This window comes from Carcharhinus amblyrhynchos, chromosome 3 (assembly GCF_965287045.1).
Source record: "Carcharhinus amblyrhynchos chromosome 3, sCarAmb.v2.hapA, whole genome shotgun sequence".
Classification (NCBI taxonomy): domain Eukaryota; kingdom Metazoa; phylum Chordata; class Chondrichthyes; order Carcharhiniformes; family Carcharhinidae; genus Carcharhinus; species Carcharhinus amblyrhynchos.
The window spans coordinates 25191084-25213528 of record NC_137326.1 but is presented as its reverse complement, the minus strand read 5'-3'; the positions used below and the strand labels follow the sequence as shown (position 1 = coordinate 25213528).

General features: G+C 40.6%; 1 protein-coding gene across 2 annotated transcripts in view; it reads left to right on the top strand.

Moving 5' to 3' along the window:
* phf2 (PHD finger protein 2) overlaps positions 1-22445 on the top strand; it is a 130722-nt gene that overhangs the window by 62716 nt on the left and 45561 nt on the right. For both annotated transcript variants that reach the window (XM_080182329.1, XM_080182322.1), the window contains exons 4-12: positions 3714-3874; positions 6524-6665; positions 11262-11448; positions 12490-12652; positions 14025-14112; positions 16325-16431; positions 16574-16665; positions 17785-17874; positions 19452-19718. In XM_080182329.1, the coding sequence (XP_080038455.1) occupies positions 3714-3874; positions 6524-6665; positions 11262-11448; positions 12490-12652; positions 14025-14112; positions 16325-16431; positions 16574-16665; positions 17785-17874; positions 19452-19718 (1297 nt within the window). The remainder of the gene's footprint in view (positions 1-3713; positions 3875-6523; positions 6666-11261; positions 11449-12489; positions 12653-14024; positions 14113-16324; positions 16432-16573; positions 16666-17784; positions 17875-19451; positions 19719-22445) is intronic.

Genomic DNA, 22445 nt, shown 5'->3' with positions numbered 1-22445 from the left:
AGAGAGTTGTTTTTCAAACTGGAGGCCTGTGACCAGCAGTATGCCTCAGGGATCAGTGCTGGGCCCACTGTTATTTGTCATTTATATTAATGATTTGGATGAGAATATAGGAGGCATGTTTGCAGATGACCTCTGATCTTCGGGTAAACATTCTCCAAGGCAGCCTTCATGACACATGACAGCGCAGAGTTGCTGAGCAGCGACTGATAGCCAAGTTCCGCACACATGAGGACAGCCTCAACCGGGATCTTGGGTTCATGTCACACTATCTATAATCCTGATGACTTGGCGGGTCTTGCAAAATCTCACTGTACTGTCTGGAGACAATACACACCTCTTTAACCTATGCTTAATGCTATCTCCGCTCACATTATCTACACCTTTAAGACTTGATTAGCTGTGAAGACTCACATTCTAATCAGTATTCTGTAAACTGAGTGTGTGTCTTTATATGCCCTGTCTATGATAAGAACTTCCCAGTCACCTGACGAAGGAGCACGCTCCAAAAGCTAGTGGTGTTTGCTACCAAATAAACCTGTTGGACTTTAACCTGGTGTTGTGAGACTTCTTACGATATATTTCCAAGTCAGGACAGTGAGTGGCTTGGAGGGGAACTTGCAGGTGGAGGTGTTCCCATATACCTTCTGCTCTTGTCCTTCTAGATGGAAGTGCATGTAGGTTTGGAAGATGCTGCGTAAGGATCTTTGGTGACTTGCTGCAGTGCATCTTGTAAATCGGGCACATATTGGGTGGCAGTGTAAATACTGTGCTCTCTCTCTCTTCTTCTCCCCCCGCAATGCATGTTGAAAATACTGGCCCTCGTTTCATTCTTTGGTCAGTACGCTGGCAGTTTGATGAAAAATTCTGTTCCACAGGACAGAATCTCTTCTGTAGAATTTGCCAATTCTGATTGAATTCATTTCCACTTTGAGGCTAAGAATATAAAGAATGCAACAAAAATTCAGTGTAACCCAACAAAGAAGAGTCTGCTTTAATCAAGAATGCAGTATGGCTACAGCCAAATCAGGAATCCTGCCATTGAGCAAGATTTCCTGATCATGAGTGACTGAGATATTTTGCATTGATGCCTTGCCTTCAGCATGAAATCTCCCAAAACCACTTGGCATTTCCCCGACAGCAAGATTAATGAAACAATATTGCACCAAAGGAGTAACAGGATAACAAAATCCAAGGAATGTTGCATTGCAAGCAGTGTAGAACAAAGATAGGAATAAAAACTGTTGACTAGGATAATAGCTTGTTTTCCTTCAGATCAGATTGCCAAGTGCTAATCCTTGAGGATTTGGAGATCGGATAGTCTGACATTAAGAAAATTGGGGAATAGGTGGTGTACACATGGATTTCTTTTCTCAGATACAGTGACCTGTTACAACCATCTCTCCCTTTTAACGAGGTAAATAGTTCCTCAATGTTCACTGTTTATTTTCTTTCCACTTCATGCTTTGGGTGAAGAAGATGATTCCATTTGCTCCTTCATCAAGCACTGACACATTAATTTCATTAGTTCTCCTTCATTTGGCGCAATATTGTTTCATTAATCTTGCTGTCAGAGTCTTTAACAAATGGAATTCTTTGGTCACTATTTGGCTTAGCTCTTTATTGTAACCACTCCTTCTCAACCTTGCATACAGCTGTGCCCTACTTTGATATGTAGGCCAGAATCTTATGTTGCTCGGGTATTTGATTTGATTTATTATTGGCACATATATTAGCATGTAGTGAAAAGTATTGTTTCTTGCGCAGTGTGCAGACAGAGCATACTGTTCATTGAGAAGGAGAGATTGCAGAGTGCAGAATGCAGTATTACAGTCAAAGCTAGGGTGTAGGGAAAGATCGACTCAGTTCAAGGTTGTTGGATCCAGAAGTGCATGAAATTATGTTAATAGACATCGGGCATACATCCCCACACCATCATGCACTTGAGCAATATTTTGGTTGGTGAGTGCATGTGAGAGTTGGAAGCATGCCTGCCGACAATCAAGCAGGCAGTTTAGTCCATTAAGGGGCCAAGTGATGATTGGTGGGTAGGCTGCATAGCCTTTACATTTTAGCTTCAACTCTGATCCAGCGTGAGGTGAACTGTCCATACCGAAATAAAATGAAACAAGATGTCTGGAGATTGAGGTTTGTGTTTGACTAGGCTGCCTGGACACACTTTACATGGTCTTTCTGTCACTATTTATTTTTCACGGGTCAGCAGCTCTCTGACGCATGCATTTTATGCCCACCTCTGGGCCTGCTGAGTGTGTGTGCCTGATGGGTGAAAAATCCAGGCTATAATCTTATTGGTAAGAAATTTTGCTTATCATTAGTCCTCAAATCTTTTGACTCTTATTTTGTCTGCATATCTGGTTAGAGTTGAGAAGCAAAAGAGTTGACGTGAATCGGGTAATGTTAGAATAATGGAAAGGAGGAGGAGGAATTTCTGAAATGCATTTAGGTGAACATCCTTGACCAGTAAGTTCTGGCTCCAAATGGGATCTTCATCATTCTGAATTTTTATTTGCAGACAAATCTAAAACAGAACCATGGATGGTCATTTTGGGTAGACAGTGAGTTATCATGAGATGGCAGTGTTTAAATTTGTTACTGGTGCCAAGTCAGAGGGTTCTTCCAGGCATTCAGCAACAGTATTGTCATCAACCAGCGTAAAGAACCAATCTCATTGAAATGTTCGCATGGACAGTAAATTGGGAAGTTAAAAATCACTTTCCTTTAGTTTTATTTTTCAATTTTTACTGATAGCAAATGATTGGGATATATATGTGGGATTAAGGTAGAAGATAAAATATCACAATAGGAGCACGGTGGCACATTGGTTAGCACTGCTGCCTCACAGCTCCAGGGACCTGGGTTCAATTCAAACCTCGGGTGATTATCGAGTTTGCACATTGGGTTTCCTGGATGTGCTTTGGTTTCCTCACATAGTTCAAAGATGGACAGGTTAGGCGGATTGGCCATTGTAAATTGCTTCTTAGCATCCAAAGATGTGTAGGTTAGATGGATTAGTAATGGTCAATGGTTTGGGGTTACAGGCAGAGTTGAGGGAGAGAGCCTGGGTAAAATATTCTATCGGAAGGTTGATGCAGACTCGATGGGCTGAATGGCCTCTTCTGCACTGAAGGGATTCAGTGATAAACTCGAAAAAGTTATTTTCAAATGCGTGAAATTTCTTAAAATAGAGGAATTTGGTGTACAGCAAATAAGCAATCATCCTTTAGGGCCACTGAGAACTTTTTCAAAAGTCTTTATAGTAGTGACAAACAGCGTAAATGTGGATGATCTCATGAGCTTATGATTTCAGTCTGGGGAGTGTGGGTGGTGGATTGGTGTGGAACCTCAACAGCACGCCCCCTGGAGAAGTATTTAAAGTCTGTTTGAAATTCTGAGCAGCTTCTTCCATTCACTTGGCTCAATTAGTCTGTAATCCTATGAAAATGTGCTTTCAAGATTTAGTTCAAAAGCGTGAGGAATAATGGTAAGTAATTTAGCCTTTTCAATATTTTCATATGGACTTTGCCCACAAATATTCATTATGAAAATACAGCAAAGAACATAATTACAAACAACTGGATTTCTACTGGTATTACCCATGACAGTCGTATAGGTAATATATTGAAAAATAATTGACTATTGTTGTCAAACATTTTTATTGTTCTTGCTGTGAGGTAAATCTGCATTTATTTCTATAGCGCGGAGGAGGTTATTCAAAGGCTGACTGGAACTCAACTGTCCTTGGGATTTCTGGAAGAAAATGGTTTTACTGGACCGATTTTGGTTGCAAAGAAGGATGGTTTGGGATTAAGTTTACCGCCACCGACATTTTCTGTTAGCGACCTTGAAAATTATGTTGGTAAGTATTTAAATGATCAACCCCATTGAATTGTACACAAAAAGAGAGGAAAGTGTAAAGCATAATTTCTTTTGTGATATTAAAAACATTCTTAGCTGAGAAAATATTTGCGTTCAATTTATTTTTCAACACTTGTTTATTCCATGTAAAATCAACATTCCTCTGAAAGTTGTGAGACATGAAAAACGTGGAACAGTAAGGAATAGCTTTATAGCTGGCATGTGTATCTGTTGTAAATGCATTATAAATAGAATCTGTCCATCAGTGAAAACTGGTTTACGACAACGGTGTCATTGAGAAACGCCACAATGTCCAAGCAATTAAAAGCATAGGAAGACCTTAGTTTATGTTATACACTAATATTAAACTGCAGTCTCTATTTTTAATCTATAATGATCGAGTACGTTGTAAGTTACAGATCAGAATTTTTACAAATAACTGCTTCAAGCAGCCAGAAATCATAATGGGGGAATACAAGGTTCAGGCCATAAAATATTTAGTGTCTTCCAATGATATCAAATAAGAATAAAATGCTATTTTTAATCTGAATAATGGAGATTCACTCTTTTCTTTCTTTAGCTTTTAAAACCTAAGGCCACCACTTGAAATATTAGAGCTTCACTTTCAAAAGCTAAACTGAGATATTGGACATTTTAAATATTTTCAATTTTAATTTCAGATCTCCATCACTTCGTTTTTCTTTTTACCTTTGATATAGGGAATAAAATTGTGGACATCAGAATATTTTGCTTCTCTTGTTAAGACTAAATACTTCTGTTAATATCATATTGTTAAAGCATATGTCCGACATCCAAGTGACTGTCTATATATTAGTTGATTTGAGAACATTACATGCTGTTATTAGGTGGTGTGATGCTTAGCTATGCAACATTGAAATACATTCCACCATATCATAATTCACCTCTTCTGTGAATCTGCTCTGTATGCATTTACAAGACATATTTAAAGTATCAGTACGTGTAGATTCAATGTATCATCTCTAACTGTTAAAGCTTTGATATACCTTGAAAGAGAAAGGTGCAGTGTGCCTGTGCTATTCTTATGTGGTCTTCAATATTTGTTAGTCAGGCGCAATATCTTTTTAATGTTGTTGGATTTAGATTTTGCAGTCTGTGGCAAAGCAGTGGTGTTTATATTAACAGCGAGGAAAACTGTCCATGAAGAACTAGTAATTGCTTTCTGTGGTGCGGAGCTGCCCTTTCTTGATATCAATTTGTTACTGGTGTCAAATCAGAGAAGCTGTCCAGGCATCCAGCAGCAGTGATATCATTAACCAATCTTATTGAAGTATTCTCATGGACAGTAAATCTGGAAGTTAAAAATCACAGCTTTCCTTCAGTTTAGTTTTTAAATTGTTACTGATAGCAGAATAAATGATTGGGATACACATATGGGGTTCAGATAAAATACAAAACTTGAGAAAAAGTTTTTTTTAAATGTGAATGCAGAGAACATTTTCAAAAGTTTTTACAGTTGGAACAACAGCGTAAATATGAATGATCTCATTAGACAATGATTTCTGTCTGGGGAGGTGTGTGTGATGGTGGGAGACTTCAACAGCGTACCCTCTGGAGAAATATCAAATCAGTGACAACAACTTCCTGATTTCTATGAGTGTGCAGACTCTAGGAGTTGCCAACAGTTTCAGAAGGGGATGATGCTGAAAACGGACAGTTTTCCCATTACTATCAGTGCAAAATCTGGGCCACTATTTTGCATATTAACCGAGTCAATTCATTTCTCTTCGATCCTTATACTGTACCTACCATTAGCTTCTCCTTTGACTGCGTGCTAAGTTGTTGATGTAATCACTATTTTCTTTCATTGTGCCCCATGCCAACACAAGCTGGTCACTGCTACCTGGCTGCACGTATGCACTGGTCTGTGTATGTGCAGCAGTCCAATAATGTCACACCCGTGGTACAATGTAACAGGGATTCAGGATCAGGAAAATAATAGTTTGGCATTGGTTGTGGAAGAAGATGCAAGTCAGTCAGCAATTGTCCCCAGACAGCTAGGCCTTTCCATCATAAAACAGTGATAGTCTTTGCAGCAGGGTTAGAAAAGGGGTAGAAATGAAGAGTCTCAAACAAATCAATGGGTAAAGGGAGTGACTGACCTTAGAATAGATTCCCAACATAGACACAAAACCTCTTTTCTCCCTTGCCTGGGGAACACCCCCTCTCCCCCACCCGGTTTGAGGGAAAAATGTGGTTGGGAACTCAAAGATAGTCAAAGTATTCCATGCTTCCTGGTTTACCGACCATAACCCCACCCTGCACTCCTAAATCTGCCCAGCGTAAAACAGTAGACCTGCATATGCATGACATTGGCATGAAATGTAGCCATATTTTTCGTGACTTATTTGTATATTGACAAACCTTGTTGTTGTTGTGGATCTTATGTGATTTATAGCAAATTTCGACCAGTGTTTTTCAAAAATGGTTAATTAAATCAAAATGCATTCATTTTAAAATTTAGTGGCTAGTGTTTTGCACACCTTCAATTTACACTTTTACTCACATGCAGGCTGCATTCTTTTGACAGTTTGCTGCCAACTTTACCTTAAAGTAAGAGCTTATAATTCTTTATAGACACTTTTTGCTGTAATCACACTTTATTTTCCAGGTCCAGACAGAGTTATTGACGTTGTTGATGTCACAAAACAGAAGACCTGCAAGTTGACCATAAAGGAATTTGTTGATTACTACTATAGTGCAAACCGGAAAAGAGTTCTTAATGTGATTAATCTTGAGTTTTCAGATACCAAGTACGTTTTATAAATATTACATTTTCATATAATTAATACAATTAAACAGTTTCTCAATTTTGGTTGTCCTGTGTATCGTCTATAGCAAAAGCATCTAACAGTTAATAAAAGAAAGAGATGGTGGTAGTTGGAATTTCATGCAGAGAAGTATGAACTGATACATTTTGATAGGAAGAATGAAGAGAGACAACACAAAATAAAGGATACAGTTTTTAAAAAGGTGGCGCAGGAGCAGCAAGTCCTGGGAATATACATTTGTTTGAGGTGGTAGGGCAGGCTGCGAAAGTGATCAGTAAGAAATATCGGATTCTGGGTTTTAGAAATAGAAGCATAAAGTACATAAGCAAAGAGGTTATAGTGAATCTTTATAAAACACTGATTTGGTCTCAACTGGAATATTCTGGCTAATTTTGAGCACCACATTTTGGATGGGATGTGCAGACATTAGAGAGGGTCAGAAAAGATTTACAAGTGTGGTTTGTGGGACAAGGAACTTCATTTATGAAGATAGATAGATTAAAAAAGCTGGACTTTTCTTCTTGGAAAATCAAAGGTTGAAAGGGGATTTGATGGAGGCATTCAAAATCATGAGGGGCCAAGACAGACCTGATAGGGAAAAACAGTTCCCATTAGTGGAAGAGGTAAGAACCAGAGGACACCAATTTAAAGTGAATGGCAAAAGAACATGAGGACAAACTTACAGTGTGGCCCTGTTGTAATGCAATGGTTGGCGTCCATAAAATGTTATCATGAGAAAAGCGGGGTCGCGCTAAATCAGGGTGCTATAGTTACGTTACGGACGATCTCGGCATCTGTCAGAACTCTGTTTGTTTATACAATCACGACACGCTTCATTAACTTTTACAACCTTTGATTGGCAGGTCCAGGCTAGTTTAAAACAGGCAGTGGGGATGTTTATTTACACAAACATTTCCATGGTCCATTAACTGTGAAGTACTTCCTCTTTTGAGCAACTGTCTAATGTAGTTTTCTTCCAAGTGAGAACCCCTTTTATCTGAACTGGGCAAGGGGGAAAGCAAGTGTTTTCTTTCTAAGGCAGATTATTTTCACTTTAGAAATAAATTGCAGTAACCAAAAGCTTTTCAGTTCCCCGAAAAGAGCAAAAAGGAGGTCCAATGATTCATCGCTTTATGTCCAAGTTCGCGCTAAGTTGGGACGCATAAAATCAGGGTTTCGCAGTACTTTGTGCAGCAAATAGTTGGGATCTGAGAGGGTGGTGGAGGCAGATACAACTTGGGCTTTCAAAGGATATTGGATATTTACCTGAAAAGACATAGATTGCCAGGCTATTCAGCAAGGGCAGGGGCATGGGATACATGAGTTACTCGTGCGTGAAGCTTGCACAGACATGACAGACTAAATGGCTTGCCTCTGTGCTGAAACCAAACTATGATTCTATGGTTTTATTATTGATAGCTACCTGGATATTATAAAAGCCAAATGCTGCAGATGTGGAAATCTGAAATAAGAACAAACGTGCTGGAAAAACAGCAGGTCGTGCAGCATCTGTGGAGAGAAGCAAAGTTAAAATTTCAGGTTGATGACTTTTGATCGAAACACCAAATTACAGAAATCGGAATTCTGAGAAAAGGTCATCAATCTGAAATGTTAGCTTGGATTTTTGACATAACAGTGAGACTGTCCTTGATGGTGAAAATGCTTCAAATGGCCTAAAAATTCAAAGTCTTTCCACCAAACATAGCATTTCTCATTTTCATGGGGGCATGACTGGAGTCAGGCCAGTGTTCATGCATACACAATTGTCAGAGGCAGCTGGTAAGGCACTCCTTTGGATGTGGTCCCAGGACACATTTGGGAGAGGGAGGACGCCCTTTGGGATTGTTAAAAGTAAACATGGTTATGCACTTTTTATTCACAAATTGATTGGAACTGTTAAAGCTGTCAAAGAGCTGTCAAATAAGTGTTAAAGAGCTGTCAAATAGCTGTCAAAGAGCTGTCCAGGTTGGCATAGATGGAAGAGAGGGAATGTGTGGGGAGGGGGTGATGGGTGAGGGCTGTAGGGATTTTCTTCTGTTACACATTATTTATTTAAGCACCGTGCCTGAATACTGAGATGGGCTTTATGCTCAACTGCCTCTGTGTCCGGTAGCCTATGTATTAATTTCCTGTTTTAGCTTATCCCACTCCCAAGCAAACATCTGATTTGCAGGTGACCATTTTTAAGGGGCAAGTTGCCTGAGTGGGGAAATCTAGGGGCAAAATTCCAGGTTGCTAATTCTCTTTATCTCCACAAATGCTGCCTGACTTACTGAACTATTCAAGGACTTTTTGTTCTTGTTACCCAAATATTATGTTGGGTGACGATCAAGCTGTCATCTCTTTAATTTCTTCAATGAATTAAAGCTGGCACATGCTTCTTGCTGTTCAAAGAAACATTCTGTTCTCACTGGGTTCTGAGAAAAATGTCATGAAGAATTGATAATACTCATTTGTTAGGTAGATGGAACAAGGATATGCTGATTGAACTCAAATAGCTCAGTTGGTACTGTTATTAACTTCGTAATCATAGAATTCCTAGAGTGCAGAAGGAGGCCATTTGGCCCATCGAGTCTGCACTGACCACAAGCCCATTTAGGCTCTATCCCCACAGTCCTACTTAATTACCTGCCAGTCCCCCTGCCACTAAGGGGCAATTTAGCATGGCCAATCAACCTAACTCGCACATCTTTGGAGTGTGGGACGAAACTGGAGCACCTGGAGGAAACCCTCACAGGCACAGGGAGAATGTGCAAACTTCATACAGACAGTGGCCCAAGGCTGGAGTTGAACCCAGGTCCCTGGCACTGTGAGGCAGCAATGCAGTATAATTAGAACATAAGAACATAAGAAATAGGAGCAGGAGTAGGCCATCTAGCCTTTCGAGCCTGCCCCGCCATTCAATAAGATCATGGCTGATCTGTCGCTGCTCAGTTCCACTTTCCCGCTTTCTCCCCATAACCCTTAATCCCCTCTCTTATCAAAAACCCATCAACCCGCGTCTTAAAAATATTTAGCGAGGCAGCCTCCACCACTTCAACGGGCAGAGAATTCCAGAGATTCACCACCCTTTGAGTGAAGAAGTTCCTCCTCAACTCCGTTCTAAACCGCCCCCCTTTTATCTTGAGGCTGTGCCCCCTAGTCCTACTGTCTTTTTTGAGCGGGAAGAGTCTCTCCACCTCTATCCTATCCATCCCATTCATCATCTTATACGTCTCAATGAGATCTCCCCTCATTCTTCTAAACTCTAACGAGTACAAGCCCAGTTTATTCAGCCTCTCCTCATAGCTCAACCCCCTCAACTCCGGTATCAGCCTAGTAAACCTCCTCTGCACTCCCTCCAAGGCCAAAATATCTTTGCGCAGGTGCGGCGCCCAAAACTGCACACAGTACTCCAGCTGCGGCCTCACCAATGCCCTATACAGCTGCAGCAAGACCTCCCTACTTTTATATTCAATCCCCCTCGCTATGAAGGCCAGCATCCCATTCGCCTTCCTGACCACCTGCTGCACCTGCAAGCTGGGTTTTTGCGACTCATGCACAAGGACCCCGAGGTCCCTCTGCACCGTCGCCTGCTGCAGTTTTTCGCCCCGTAAGTAATAGTCCTTCCTACCATTCTTCCTACCAAAGTGGACCACCTCACACTTGCCAACATTAAATTCCATTTGCCATTTCCTGGCCCATTCACCCAGCCTATCTAGATCCTTCTGCAGACTCTCCACACCCTCCGCACAATTTGCTGTTCCCCCAATCTTGGTGTCATCAGCAAATTTCGACACCCTACACTCGGTTCCCTCCTCCAGATCATCTATATAAATGGTAAAAAGCTGAGGCCCCAGCACCGACCCCTGGGGCACTCCACTAGTCATCATCCGCCAATCCGAATAGCACCCATTGACCCCCACTCTCTGCCTCCTATTTGACAACCAATCCTCTATCCACGCTAACACCCTACCCCCAACTCCATGTCCCTTGACCTTCTGCAATAACCTCTTGTGAGGTACTTTGTCAAACGCCTTCTGAAAATCTAGAAAGACCACATCCACCGGCTCTCCTCTATCCACTGCCCTAGACACATCCTCATAGAACTCCAGTAAATTTGTCAGACACGACTTCCCTTTAATGAAACCGTGCTGCGTCTGCTCTATCAAGCAATTCCCTTCAAGATGCCTCGCAATTTCCTCCTTAATGACAGATTCTAACATTTTACCTGCCACAGACGTTAAACTAACCGGCCTATAATTCCCCGCCTTTTGCCTGGCACCCTTCTTAAACAACGGCGTAACATTAGCCGTTTTCCAATCATCCGGTAGTACTTTTCTTTGAGAAATCCTCAACACAAAATGTTGCTGTTCAAGATGTGAAGCAATTAAAGAGAGAAATTAGGTTGAGTAACATTTAATTAAGACACTAGTAATGGGTTTTAATAGTGCAGTATCCTTTTATTCTAGTTAAAAAGAATTGGGCTAAAGGATTATCTAGTTAAGGAGCAAATGGTAAAGTAAATTATTGGTAAATTAATGAATATCTTTTCACAAAAGCTCATAATTGCATTTCTATTTTTTTTTCTGTCTGCAGAATGTCTAGTTTGGTTGAAGTTCCTGAAGTTGTCAAGAAATTGTCCTGGGTTGATAACTTCTGGGTTGATGATTCACTTTTCGATAAGCCAAAAGTTACAAAGTATTGCCAAATTGGTGTAAAGGACAGCTACACAGACTTTCACATAGGCTCCGGGGGCTCTTCTGTTTGGTATCATCTCCTCCGTGTAAGTTGAAGTTGAATTTTTAAACAAGAACAATAACTTGTACTCAAAAGTTATTTACAAATGCAAAAACTTTGTAATGTACATAGCTATTTACCTGCATTTTGGAATAACAGTGTAATGGCATCCCTTTGTGATTCACTGATCAATTAATTCCTCATTTCATTCAGAGTGTCACTGAGAAAGCAAAATTGCTTTTCTGGAGGGTAAGTCAGCCTGTGCAATTCTTATATGGTTTCTTTTGGCTGATTTTTGAAAGCTTTATGAAAAATGTGGACAGCAGTTCTACCCAATCGCACTCATTTATATTGTGCTGAATTTGATGAAGTGAAAAAACTCAAAACAAAGGATTTTCTGAAAGCTGAGAACATACCTCCAAGATTTTTACCCAGAGGATAGTGAATGTCTGGAACGTGCTGCCTGGGGAGGTGGTGGGAGCAGGCATTTAAGGGGCATCTAGATAAATACATGAGTAGTATAGGAATGGAAGGATACAGACTCTGTAAGTGCATATGGTTTTGTCCAGGCTGGTATCATGACTGGCTCAGGCTTGGAGGGCTGAAGGGCCTGTTCATGTGCTGTACTGCTCTTTGCTGTTTGTTCTAATCCCATTCCAAACAAGCTCGTCACAAACTTCAAGAGTAGCAGACTAGATCGCTGTACTGTTGGGTTACTCCCTCTGAGTGCTGGTCAGGAAAACATGGAAATATAGAACTGGCTTTTCCATTCAATTAAATAAGCTAGTCAAGCCTTATGCTGTCTCAGCTCTTCGTTCTTTAAACCCATCCCCCTTTTTAACCTCATCCTTTAACTGTATCTTCAGTCAGGTCGACACATGTTCCTTTCGTGAGTGTGTGTGTGTGGGGCATCTGGTTGTTATCTCTCTCTCTCTCACTAAGTTTTGGAATATTAATTGCTTTAGAAGTGTTATGAGGACCACTGAAATTGCCGTGTGCTAAGTTATTCATGTAGCACAAAATTTATTTGGGTGCTTGACAAAAGGAATATGTGAGCATTAAATGTGCCATATCTTTGTCTCTTCAGGGGGAGAAAATTTTCTATTTGATTAAGTCAACCTCTGCGAACCTTGCTTTATATGAAAGGTGGAGCTCGTCGTCCAATCAGAGTGAAATGTTTTTCGCAGATCAAGTGGACAAGTGCTACAAATGCACCCTGAAGCAAGGGCAGAGCCTGTTCATCCCATCAGGTATCATGTTTCACTACACAAATTTCAAAGTGTCACTTTTAGGTGGGAGATTGGGAAGAACCTGAAACGTTATTTGTCATATTTAACCATAATGATGTTCCCTTATCTTAGTTTTGTTATCGAATTATTTGACTTCCTTGAATTGGAAGAAAAGTATCTTTTCACGAGAATTGTGTCTTTTGTTTGAAAAAAACGTTTAAGTTTATTTATTAGTGTCACAAGTAGGCTTACATTAACACTACAATGAAGTTAGTGTGAAAATCCCCTGGTCGCCACCCTCCGGCACCTGCTCGGTTACACTGAGGGAGAATTTAGCATGGCCAATGCACCTAACCAGCACGTCCTTCAGAAGAAACCAGAGCACTCAGAGGAAACTCGCGCAGATGCAGGGAAAACATGCAGATTCCATACAGACAGTGACCCAAGCCGGGAATTGAACTCCACCCTGGCGCTGTGAGGCAGCCATGCTAAGCACTGTGCCACTGTGCAGTTGAAGCAGTGTCCATTAGTCGGATTGGTGAGACAGCTATTAATAAATACACCTACTAATCTGAGAAGCGGATTTACACTTGATGTGTCTTAGATTAGTTCAACTTAGTTGAACACATAATATATGACAGTCTTATTGTTACAGTGAAACATGTTACAATGTTACATGTTGCTAGTTTAGCTACAGATGTAGTGATAAATTAGAAATAAGACTCCTTCAGATGACAAAGGTTTATCATAATGTAATACAAAAATGTGCTTTTGTACAAACCTGCAATTCAAAAGTTAAATACAGTGCATCTTAATAAGTGACAAGAGAACAGGTTAACATAGGGATAGATTTTCCTTCATTCATTAAATGTGGTTAAAAAGGAATAAGTATAGAGTTGTATTTATTGCTTAAGATTATTAAACTATTATTTGTTAAATTCTAAAAGTAGATTTCTGTCTTATTTGTTATAAAGTGTTAATTGTTTATGCTTAACTGTATGTAGGTGGTGAGCATTAACTGGGTTTCGACTTGAGCACTTATTGAAAATGGTGTGGTTAATTTGGAAAGTACATGCTGTAATACTTAACTCTAAGTAAATAAAGGGCTGAATAAAGATTGGCTCCTGTACTACCCTTCACCAAATAGCTTTCCTGAATATAAGATACAGCAGTAGTTGCCATGGATTCTTGTGTACATGCTGCAGCTGTTTTGGACATTGCAATGATAATGTCTTACAAAGAGTGCTTTCCAATCATATGAAAAGATTGAAGTTTGCAAAATTCCAGTTCATGAAAATTACATCTGATATCCAGAACAACGCAAGGCTAACAGATTTCTGCCAAGAATGTCTTCTGATTAAATGGTAACAAATGTGCATTACCTTATTAATAGGTTGGATTTATGCAACATTGACTCCAGTGGATTGCCTGGCTTTCAGTGGACACTTCTTGCACAGTCTGAACATTGAAATGCAGTTGAGGTATGGCCTCCTTCAGTTTGACATTGGTTAAGAAAGCAATTGTGTTCAAGGAACGAGATCTAGACGTCTATGTTTGACTAATTGAGGACAGAACCTATCCAAAAGTGCCCTCATTTAAAAAAACACAACATTATAGGACAGATTTTTTTCATTATTTGGTAGAGTAGTGCAGTGGATGGGGAAAATGGAATGGATGTCACTGGCCCCAGAGCAGCTGTATAACTTATTTATTGCGTCAGGAGTAAGCTTACATTAACATTGCAATGAAGCCACTGTGAAAATCCCCTAGTGAGCTTCTTGTGGGGAAAAAAGTAAGGGAACATCATGCTGGCCAGGAGGCAGTGCCTGGTCATGACCCTTCCCCCGGGTATTAAAATGTTTTAATTGCTGGGATATTCACTATGTCATTGGCAGAATTTTGTAATCAACAGAAAAAAAATGTACTTGCAGTCAATAATGCTGACAGCTGCCCACAGTCTTTCTGCCGGTTTTTAAGCTGCAGCTTACAGTTCTTGGAGATAGTATCCAGCACAGTGTTTTCCACGAGGGTTCTGTGGTGTATGTGAACAGGATAAGTGACAAAGTGTCCTTTATACCAGTCAGATTGATAAATTCTCACTGAGACACGCAGTGTCGGGATTTTAATTCGTGGGTCCCAGTTCTGTCATCAGGAGGAAATGTGGTTCAGGAGTTCACATACTTGCTGTGGCAATCTTGCAATCGCAGCCATAGAGGGGTGAAAATTAACAGATAGAGAACTGGGTCACTGGTCTGTCACTTGGAGGCCAGATCCATTCATTCATCAGGATTCGACTTGAGTAGGGGCTCGATTGCAGTCGGTATCTGAATATTTACTTTACTGGACCATTAAGGGGCTTAATTGCTACGTGCCCTAAACTAAGCTTCTCAAGAACAGTCTAGAGGCAGAACCATGCTGGTAAGCTTGCACATCAACTGGTAATGGAAATTGCATATCCTTAGGGCCTCCGCCTCACCGTAACCATTTAAATATTCAGTCCACAGAATCTAAACTAAGTCACACAAACTCATACACAGGAAGCAAAGTAAAGGGTAAGAAAGAAGTGACAGCGAGAGAGATAATAGGGATAAATAAGTTTTAAAAAATCTCCAACAATAATTAGGGGATGAAGTGGAAATGGTTGAGAGCTTCAAGGTTTTAGATGTCCAGATCACCAACAACCAGCCCTGGTCCCTCCATACCGACAGTATAGTTAAGAAAGCTCGTCAATTTCTGTACTTTCTCAGGAGGCTAAGGAAATTTGACATGTCCCCTATGACTCTCACCAACTTTTACAGATGCACCACAGAAAGCATTCTTTCTAGTTGTATCACAACTTGGTATGGTTCCTGCACTGTTCAAGACTGCAAAAAACTACAGGGGGTTGTGATCAAAGCCCAGTCCTTCACTCAAACTAGTCTCCCGTTCATTGACTCTGTCCACACTTATTGCTGCCTCGGAAAAGCAGCCAGGATAATCAGGAACTGCGCACACCCTAGACGTACTCTCTTCCACCTTCTTCCATTGGGATAAAGATACAGAAATCTGAGGACATGTACCACCCGACTCAAGAACAGCTTCCCTGCTGCTGTCAGACTTTTGACCTCATGTCAAGTTGATCTTTCTCTACACCCTAGCTTTGACTGCAATACAACATCCTGCACTCTCTTCTTTCCTCTTTTATGTGCGGTATGCTTTGTCTGTATAGCGTGCAAGGAACAATACTTTTCGCTATGTACTAATACATGTGACAATAATAAATCGAATCAGCTTCTGAATCAATGGGATGCCATTCTTCCAAAATTGTATTTCCACAGTTTGTTTGGAAATAATTAAGATTTATCACAGCATTAAATATTCATCTGTACATTAATGCACTAATTTTGTACTGGTGTGTTTATTGGCTAACTAGTGGGTAAGTAAGGAACTTACTGCTCTTATGTGGACTTTGGTGGCAAATCTGTTGCTGAGGTACTAGTGTAGCGTAATGTTCAGAAGAGCAGAGCGTATCAAACAAGTAACACACGGATTTCTGCAATGATCTCTGTGTGTAGAGCTCCCGAAATTCCTTTCTAATTGAGCACTTGTAGCCTCACCAATACTCTCGGCCCGAAATCAATCCATTGGTATATCTAGATCGTCGTGATTAAACTGGCCGTTTCTGTATCAACTCCTGTTTTGTTGTTTTTACAGGGCCTACGAAGTGGAAAAGCGATTGAAAATTGGCAGTCCTATCAAGTTCTCAAACTTTGAAGTCATATGTTGGTATGTCGGCAAATATCTGCTTGAGACGTTCAAAGGTAATGCGGATCAATGAAAGAACTTATCCCAACCTCGTCGTGTATCAGCTGTTTAATTCTTTGAGAGCTTTCATCTGATTCTTTATTTATAACTGATTTTAACCTCTACTGATTATATTATTTTTTTCTTGATTTCCAATAGGTTTGCACAAATCTGGGAAGCAGCCTCCGACTTACCTGGTACTAGGAGCAAAAGCTCTAAATGGTGCTTTCAGGTCATGGACCAAGAAACAGGTAAAGAATGTTGCATATTCTCGCAGTCATGACCGCAAATGCAGGTTTGTGTTCTCTGCCAATATGGTCTTGGATGATTTCCAGCCATGTAAAACAGATGTTAAGCCCTTTTGCCTATGCTCGGGGAAATCAGATGTGTTTTTAGAACCCCTTGGAAATTGGGCTGTATTTTTCTTAGAATCATAGACTCCCTACAGTACAGAAGGAGGCCATTCAGACCATTGAGCTGCAGCAATCACACCCAGGCTTTATCCCTGTTACCCTGCTAATCCCACTAACAAGGGTCAATTTAGCATGGCCAATCAACTTAACCCACACATCTTTGGACTGTGGGAGGAAACCGGAGCACTTGGAGGAAACACACACAGACATGAGAAGAATGTGCAAACTCCACACAGACTGTTAACTGAGGCCAGAATGGAATCCGGGTCCCTGGTGCTATGAGGTGTCAGTGCTAACTACTTTGCCATCATGCCACCCAACAGCTTCTGAAAAGATAAGCAAATATTTTATAACTGTTAATACGGAGTCGGCAGAATCCCCTTCACCCATGACAACCACTGACAATGACCATCCGCCCTAATCCTGCTGTCTTTCCAATTGGGACATATCTGAAGTTGCTGCTAGCCCAAAATTCAGTCCACTTGTAGGTGATACTGCTGAACGAACCATGACGAGAAGTCAACAGATCATGTGAAATTTTTAGATAAAGCCCAAGAGGCAATTTTGGGCTATATGCTGAAGACAAATTCCAGGCCTGAAAGCTGTTGTATGCCTTGAGTTTCTACCCCATGGGATTAAAAAAGCAACTCAGCCAGTCCTACTGCACTGCTCTTGCCCTATAGCCTTGCAAAATTTTATTTTTTACATACAAATGCAATCCTTTTTTTTGCAAGCTCCTCACAAAGGTCACTTTGGAAGTTAGCTTCTGACACAAATCATAGGAGGAGGCAGTGTCTTTGCACATTCCTAGTCCTTTCTATTTTAGGCATTTTGTAGGTTACACACATAATTAGTGACTGGTGACACTTCCTGGTCAACACCTTTCATTGTCAAAGTCGTCTCCGTTAGCTGCAGCTAATGTTTATCAATTGTTGTTCCGTCATATTTTCATCTTAGGTCATAGCTGATCATGAAGATGAGATTCCAGAAACTATTAAAACAGCACAACTTATTAAAGAATTTGCCAAAGAGATCCGCGTAGCAGAGGTACGTTTCTATCTATAATCTGACTTGCAACATTTTATTTCTTGTATATTAAGATATCAAGTAATGGGCAAGCCTCCCTAATGCTTTTTATTTAGTTACTTTTTATCCTAAGATTTATTTTGCCTCAGTAAAGATAGTTTTAAAAAGGATTCTTGCTTAAAAGAATAAATATGTTGTTGGGAGACCTTTTAATGGAAATAAATGGCATTTCGTGAAATAACTTTTTTTTACCAGCAAAATCAAATGCATTTTCAGTTATGTCCATAATATACCTTTATAGGGGTTAAAGCTGCAGTATTTCATAGGAACTTCTAATATTTTAAGTATAAACAGTTTAATTTTTACTAGGTGAAGTTTGTAACTGGCACAACATTGTTAAAAAATGTGCATATTTGTATGAAAAAAAGGAGAAAGAAAGAAAATTTGATTAAGCGTCCCTCATTGTAGATCATCAGTGATGTCATTCTTTTTATACATTATTATCTGGAAGATTCAGAATCATCAGTTCCTGAGGATGTTTTCTGCAGCATCACTGGAACATCTAGACGTCCTTGCACTGCTAGATCCATACATGACACTGTACAGGGATGAGATATTTCAGTTGGCAAATGAAAAGTAGGTGGAGTCTCAGTAAATATTCTTACAGTGTGTTCTTTAATGTTGCTGTATTTTCAGACTCTATATTTTTGCATGGTATTAAGATAAATGCCATTCCAACAAATAATGCAAAAACACTGATGTTTTCTATAAGGTACTGCAGCTTTATGTGAAACTCTCTCTCTGGTTGTACGTATGATGTATAAGCAATTTGATTAAGGTCTGGGTAATTTTTAAATAAATAGTACCCATTTTAGTTGAATGCGACAGAAATTAATTTAACAGTTAGTGTCAATAACTATTCTTAATTGAAAGTAGTTGATTGGAATAATCAAATCCCTACACTGCAGAAGGAGGCCATTTGGCCCATTGAGTCTGCACTGACCCTATACCTACCCAGACCCTATTCCCATAACTCCATGTATTTACTCTGCTAGTCCCCCTGGCACTAAGGGTTAATTTAGCATGGCCAATTCACCTAACCCACACATCTTTGGACTGTGGGAGAAAACTGGAGCACCCAGAGGATACCCACGCAGACACGGGGAGAATGTGCAAACTCCAGCAGACAGTGACCCAAGCCAGGAATCGAACTCAGATCCTTGGTGCTGTGAGGCAGCAGTGCTAACCACTGTGCCACCATGCCACCCAAGTATTTGAAATTCATGGTCTCAGATTAAGCCGTACATGAAAGCAAATTCTCCCATTTTGATTTTTATTTGTTGGTTGTATTTGTAGAATATTAAAATGAAATTAAAAAAAAAACAGAACATTATATGTAAAATCTGCAATATTTCAGGGAAACAGTTGATTTATGATTGGAATTTATATCAAAGAAGATATTACACCTTTGTTTGCTGTCAGATATTCAATAATAGCACATTTGGATAGGTTTGGGAGCAGAGTAATTGCTTAGATGTCAATATTAAATATCAGTGAATTACAGTGAATTATGTTTTCTAATCTTTATCTCATCACAGAATGCACTTAAAACAAATGAAAGCGAGGTGAGTGATATAACCAGTACAGCCAAAAGCTCTGCCGTACCTGCCAAACTGCCAGCACATACAGGAACACCATCTACTGAAAAGTCAGAAAAAAAGAAACTTTCGCGGGCCAAAGAAGGAGGAAAGAAGAAAGGGAAGAAAGAGAAAGAAAGCACACCATTAGTTCCAAACCTTGACATTCTTGAGGCACATACGAAGGAGGCTTTGATTAAAACTGAAGTGCCAAAGAAAGGGGGAAAGGTGAGTTTTCTTTACTGAATTGCATCTTTCTATTTATCACTTAATGTCACTTAATGTTTTGTAAATAGAGATAATGCAGATTCCCCATAGCATATGTAACAATAGACTTATATTTCACTTGTGCAACAGAGCTTAAAGTTAAGCAGATGTCCTCTATTATTAACGGATAATGTTGGTAATACTCAGTAGGTCAGACAACGTGCGCAGAGAGAGAGAGATTTTGTCTTTTTTCGCAGGTGCCTCTTGACCGTTTGAGTATTTTCAGCATTTTCTGTTAATGTTTCAGATCTCCAGCAGTACTTTCCCTTTTACGCTCTTTTATGACGACACCTTGTAAATTAGTAGTTGTTCATGAATATGGTTGAGGCTGTTTTCATTCACCTTGGTCACGAAGCCATATAGTTTTGTTGTAGAATTCCCCAGATGGCCTTCTCAACACTCCACCAATGCTGACATGTCCACAATCTTACAGATAGCAGGTAAAGCCTAAGGTGGCTGCCTTAACCTGATTGAAACCTTTAAGTGACCAACTATTGGCCATTTAAGGGTGGCCACCGATCCAGCCACTATTTTTCAGCTGGTGAGAGGAGTTTAGGATTGGAGAGGTAGTGGAAATCCTGGCAGATCATCCAACTTGGGCCTCGGGTGGGAAAGGCAGGTAGTGGGGCCAGCCACATAATTTTCCCTCCTTTCCAGATAGGGCCCCCTGCCTCTGGGTGCATCTCCACACCTGACATTGCCATCACAAACCAAACCCCCTTCCACTCTTGCTACCCTAGTGAGAGCTTGGGCCTACCTGGTGCTGGAGGGCTGGCACTTTACAGATGATGCAGCTTGTAGCCCCAGCACTGACCAGTGCTTCCGATAGCGCATTTCTGGCCAATGAGGTGGCCAGCAACTCTCTGAGATGGGACTTCCTCTAGTGTGAGTGGCGGAAGCTCAGTTTCAGCTAGTTAAATTGTTAAATGGCTGCGGGACAGAAGGTACTGGTGGGGATACATTCATTGCCAGCTCTACGATTTGTAGACTGAGAAACTGCTATCCAAAAGGTCTGCCCTACTTTGGGGAGAGATATTAGCTCTTACCCTGCAACCTGTGCCTTCCCCATTCCTTAGTTAAGGCTGACATTATCCTTCCTCTCCACATGTACCTTTTCTTGTCCATTTCTCCTTTCTCTGTATTGCTATCCAGTTGCTCACCCCCTTGTTCATAGAACCCCTACTGTGCAGAAAGAGGCCATTTTGCCCGTTGAGCCTTCACTGACAATGATCCCACCCAGGCCCTATCCCTGTGACCCCATATATTTACCTTGCTAGTCCACTTGACACTAAGGGGCAATTTAGCAAGGCCAATCGACCTAACCTTAACTAAATTTCTGTCCACCTTTGCAATCCATTTCCTTTTCTTCGCCCATACGTGCAACTCTTTGCCGTGGAGTTTCTCTCCTCTTCCTGCATTCTGAATTATTCCCTTTTCCCTCCCCCTGTTGCATTTGTATTCCAGATCCGTTAACTTCAGTTTGCAATTGTTGCAGTGTTCCACATGAAAGATTTATCTTAAAGGTTGTAATATTTTGGTTTCTCATTTCCAGAAGCTGCTTTGATTGTCACGCACCCAGATCAGACACAGTGCAGGTTCAAAAGCAAAATACAGCTCCCTGTACTAGGTTTCAATTCTGTGTCTCTCTTGCCCCCATCTCAGTAAAGTGCTCATAGTTGCAATGTTGAAAAGTTTACTATTTTCCACAACCGCCATCATTTTAGCTTCTAATTGAGATTACACCTTAGGAGCAAATTAATGATGGCTTGCTATATTTGTTGGCTAGGATTTGTGCTGAAATTGCCCCAACATATGTCAAGTGGAACTCTTATATCCAGAGAGGCACTTACATTCTATTGTAAGCTAAGCCTAGAAGTGAAAATAGTTGCTTTCACCTTCATTTCAACATTGAAACCTGTTATGAAATAGCAATTGCAAGAGCTTGTAAATAAATTTAAAGTTGAGTGCAGCTCAGGGCCGCCTAGGTTACAAATTGAAGGATTCTTAGGAGGTGTGGACCCAGCATTCTGACAAAGGCAATAAACAAAGACATCTCAAAACAGTCCACCCAATAGACATTGTGGGCTAAGACATTTTTCTATCCTGTTTTTTGGTCCCAGGGTCATGATTCACAACTTGCTCATTTCGGTTGTGTTGGAGGTGGGCAGCATGCAAACTTGATGCTCTCACCTCCTTGCAAAGCATGCAATTAAATGGGTTCTTCACTGCTGGATTCCTCAGCACTCAGCATAGGTAGTCTGTCTCTTTTAAAAGGAAACTGCAGTGAATTATATTGCTGCAATTCAGAAGGTGGAAAATAGAATGCCAGGGCAGAGAGAGGGTTTTAGGATGATTGATGTGGTATTGAAAGCGTTAGTAGTTGAGGTAGGAAGGAGTAGATTTCCTGTTGTTCTACAGCAGAGCGAAGGCCTTTGATGATCACTCTCACAAGGGTTTGGGAGCAGGGGCCAAGGAGGTAAATTCCTGGCAGCTGGCCCTGAGGACCTGACAGCATTGCCACAAGAAATCTGATGACCTCACATGGTTGGTCAAGGTCAGTCAATGCATTTTCACGTGACATCTCCCATCCATCACACCAGCAACCTCTCACACTGCTCAATGCACTACACCCCTATCACTCATCTGGAACTCAGGATACACCTAAATACTAGATACCTCACCTCACCA